At 39.0% G+C, this 4,499-nt stretch overlaps 1 protein-coding gene across 1 annotated transcript in view; it reads left to right on the top strand.

Annotated features, from left to right (window-relative positions):
* Nucleotides 458-4,499, top strand: part of LOC107643861 (beta-glucuronosyltransferase GlcAT14A-like) — an 8,024-nt gene continuing 3,982 nt past the window's right edge. The window contains exon 1 of the mRNA XM_016347610.2: nt 458-1,059. Within this exon, the coding sequence (XP_016203096.1) occupies nt 579-1,059 (481 nt within the window). The 5' untranslated portion in view covers nt 458-578. The remainder of the gene's footprint in view (nt 1,060-4,499) is intronic.

Below are 4,499 nucleotides of genomic sequence, written 5' to 3'. Positions count from 1 at the left end.
ACTATGTAGTAAAAAATTAATATTATTGAAAGATAAAATTAAATTAAAATTTATTTTTTGTATTGTTTTTGTCCTTAACGTTTTCGTTCTATTTAAGTCCCTAACGTTTCAAAATCGTCTCAATTTTGTCCCGCCGTCAATTCTGTTAACGGATCCCTAACGGTAGGACAACATTGAGTCAATTTTGAAACGTTAGGGACTTAAATAGGACGATTGAAACGTTATGGACAACTTTGGAACTTATCCCAAACGTTGGGGACAAAAATAATACTTTACTCAACGCATTAAAATAAAAATCTTTTTAACTTTTTAAGTATTATATATTTATTTTTTAAAAATTCAAAATAAAAAAACTCGGTCGAGTTTCCAAATTTGGGTTCGACCGACTGATTCTCGGTTAATTTTCCGATTCAACATCATTTGGGTTAACAATTTTGATTGTCACCGAAACCAATTTCTTACTGTTCGAACCGGTTTCCAAAACCATGGTACTGGCTACAATGGTGCCATATGCGGCCCCAAGCCCCCAACACCAACCGTAGTTACCATTTTCATCGTGATTCTCGTAGTTCTATTTGATGGGTGCTGAGAAGAAATGGCTCTTCACCCTTTTCACTGCAGCATTCCTATCCCTCATGATCATTCTCTCTTCTTTCACTTCCTTAACATCTCCAAAGCCCTTCCCCTCAATTGTAAATCACGGTGCTCTGTACCCTCCCGCATTCGCCTACTTCATCACTGGCAGCAGAGGCGATAAGGACCGCGCCTTCCGCCTGTTGCTGGCAATCTACCACCCAAGAAACCGTTACCTGCTTCATCTTGGGAAGGACGCTGGGGACGAAGAGAGGCGGAGACTCGCGGCGGCAGTGACGTCGGTGCCGGCGATACAGGCCTTCGGGAACGTTGATGTGGTCGGGAAGGCTGATTATGTGACGTATTTGGGGTCATCGAACATTGCCATCACTCTCAGAGCTGCTGCCATTATGATGAAGTTGGATGGTGGTTGGGATTGGTTTGTCACTTTGAGTGCCCTTGATTATCCCCTCATCACCCAGGATGGTAATGCCAATACGGTAAATTCTGTTTTGGTTCATGGGTTTGCACTTTGTAGTTTCTACTGTGAATTCTTTCTTTCTTCATTTCTTTGATAAGGTAGCGTTTAAATTGGGAATGGAAAATGTCCTCGAGTCCAGACCTTGACTTCAGTTAGGTTAAAAACGAGAGGAAAGCATGCTTTTTGTCTTTAACTTCTGCGATTTTTTTATTCAAAAATACTCCCAACATTTATTTTGATTCAATTTTGTCCACAAATATTTCGATTTGTGCACTTTTTTCCCTAGTGTTTTAGATGGAGTTAACGTCTAGGATAATTTTGACACGGATTAAAAATCGTTAGGGATAAATTGAATGAAATTAAATGTTAAGGATATTTTTTAAGAAAATTACAAATGTCAGGTTTCTGGTAGTTGGACCTGGATAGCGGTAGTCCAATCAATAGCAAGAAAAGATTGTTGTTGCCTGTATTGGTTTGATGATGAGCTGGGAAGGTTTCTTTAATCTTTTAGGAGCTTTGTTTTGGTTTTGGTTTGGTTTAGGAAATTAGAGTTGTGATATGAAGTAGAAACTTTTGTTTCTCTAGTGATGGTTATGAGAAATTATACTCAAGTTTTAATACTAGATTATGGGAAAATTGTTTATTGTGATTGTGTTCTTATTTCTGTATTCCCTAGTTTTGTGACCTTTTTTCTGCTTTTTTATAGTTTCTATACTACAATTGGCTTGGAGTTTGGTTACAATAGGTAGGGATAAGAAAACCAAAGATAAACGGTAGACTGTCTCATTTCAGTAGTGGTTTAGATAATACTGATAGTATACCTTCAATAAACTTGGTATATAATTGCATAAATCATCCACAATTTAGTCTTTAAACATACAGGGAGAGTTAAGGTGATTTGAATTGATTCTTAATTGTCATTTGTCAACCATTTTTAAGATTTAGGCTTAGTTATAGATGAAATACTATAATTGATAGATTAAGATAAAATGTGTATGCTATATCTATACTTTCAAGAATGGTACATATTAAAATATCTCTGGTTTTCTTCCTATGTAAATTGGAACTTGTCTGATGCAATTATATGACTTCCAATTAGGTTGGAGTTAACGTACTTTGAAATATTAACTATCATAGAAGGTTTGGCTGAGCTCTATTGTGTATAATGATTGTAGTTGCATTGAAGTGAATGAAATATTTTAATTGTTATATTCCCTCTAAGATTTCACCTTTTCTACTTCTATTATGTTATTTGGAACTGTAAAGTTAAGTTCGTTTTTTATTTATAAATCTGAATGTCATATGGTTGTCAGGCTGGACTGGGTGCTGTGGATTAATATGATTCACATTTAAACTTGTGTTGACCATGGTTAACGAATTTGCTCAAGACAGGTTTTCTAGTTAATTAGTATTTTTGCGATGGAATGTAAGCGTGTATTTTCTGCCAGAACTGAAACAACATTTGAGTTGCCTAAGGAAAAGAAGCCTAGAGTTAAAATGGATAAAGATGCTTTTGATGGGAGAGGGGGAACCAGAAAAGTGAAAGAGGAGCGGGGAAATAGAGGGGTGTTTGGTAGGACCCCAATGGTAATAAGGCCAATTAAGGGATTTAACGAAGTATTTTATAGGAGGAAAATGTACAGAAAAAAGAGAAAATAGGGGAGGTTCCAGATATAAATAACAAGAATTGAGTCCTAGTGGGTTAGCTTGCCTAGATAGGACTTAGGAGGGGATGATCTGACTTACCCTAATAGGAGTACACACTGTCATTTTTCAGTTTTAGGAAATGATTGCAATTTGAGCTGCTGAGAGCATACTCAGTGCTCTAGCTTGTTACCTAATTCCAGCTACATCTCCTTTTGTCATTTCTTCTTTATTTTCCTAATTTGGAAGGTTTGGAACTGCTCCCTTCCTTGCTGACCCACCCCCTTATGCTTCATATGATCATATCCCATTCCTAAGCTAGCGTTTATTTGGAGGTACTGAGACGGAGTCTGGAAAACTGAGACTCAGCATCATGTTTGTTGGCCCAAAGACTGGTACTAAAATTTCAGTCTCCGTCTCCAAAATTTTAGTACTTCCAAAAAGTGGGGATATAGGGGACTAGAATTTTTGGGGACAGAGACTAAAATCTAAATAATATTTTATGACCAAAATACCCTCGTTCTAATTAATTGATTCCAAGTTTACCCTTTCTGCAAATCAAATTAGGGCTACTTTTTTTGCAGGTTCTCATTCATTAATATTCTCGTCGCCAGGACCACTGCTGCGTCATCGCCGTCGTAGCTCCAGCAAGCGAATCTAAGCTTGAGTAGGTCCCTGAAAATTAGCATACAAAGTTATCAATCCAATTATAATTAGGGATTATGTAATCATCTAGACAAAAAATGCACCCCCAAATTCGGTGATATGTGACAAATGAAAGAGGAAAGCAGGGACGAAGAGAAAGAGAGGAGAGCAGAGACACATCTCCAAAGTGAAGAGCAGACTTGATAAGGAACGACGGTGGCGGTGGCAAGGCAGATGCAGAGGCGGCGAAGGGCACCAAACAGACGACCTTGTGGAGTACCTAGCGGCGCGATTGAGAAGCTTTGGAGATGCTGTGGTGCGCTAGGCTCGACGGGAGAGTCTCCTGCGCCAGCGTAAGCGGCGGTGCCGGCGGAGGGGTTGACGGACGGCTTGTGTCCTCGCTGCTCAGTTCTTCGAGCACAGGGGAGAAAAGGGGTGAAGCTTCGTGAAATTTGACATAGGTTGAGAAAGGGATTAGGTTTTATAATCTTAGGGGTATTTAAGTAATTTGCAACATTTCACTCTTTACTTTTATTTCAAACCAAATAGGAGACATAATTCAGTCCTGTACACTTTTACACCAAACACAATACTGAGACTCATTTCAGTCTTTGTCTCCCAGTCTTAGTCTCAGTCTCTCTTCCAAATGCTACTTAGATTTTGGCCCTTTTTGAAGTCCCAATCCTTCTCTACTGGATTCACACCTCCTCCCTTCCATTCTCGGTTCCTCTCCTCCAACAATATGGTTCAATCCTTGATTTCAGCCAATGTCTCCAACTCCAAGCTTTTATTTCAGCTTGTAATAAGTTTTAGCTTGTTAGTGAAGATTCCTTTAAGAATTTCGGTATCAACATATTACATATGCCTAGGAAGTTTTTCGAATTGGTCTATGTAATCCATTACAGGCCCAACTTGTCTCACCCTCAATAATGTCCCAAATGGGTCCTTCTCCGCCCCCTGGTTGGAGTGTACACAACACCGCTTCCCTGAATTGATACCAAGAAGGGAATGCAACTTGGTTCTCCTATGCTTGAAACTAGTTCAACACTCAACTCTAGTGTGAGAAGCACAAGCTCTATTCATTTGTCTCTCTCAGTTACAACAAAGTAATGCTCTATCTTCAGCAACCACCCCACTGCAAAAACCCACCGCGGGA

The sequence above is a fragment of the Arachis ipaensis genome, chromosome B05, assembly GCF_000816755.2.
Source record: "Arachis ipaensis cultivar K30076 chromosome B05, Araip1.1, whole genome shotgun sequence".
NCBI classification, from domain to species: domain Eukaryota; kingdom Viridiplantae; phylum Streptophyta; class Magnoliopsida; order Fabales; family Fabaceae; genus Arachis; species Arachis ipaensis.
The sequence above is the reverse complement of the archived record's forward strand: the minus strand, read 5'-3'. Positions and strand labels throughout refer to the sequence as shown.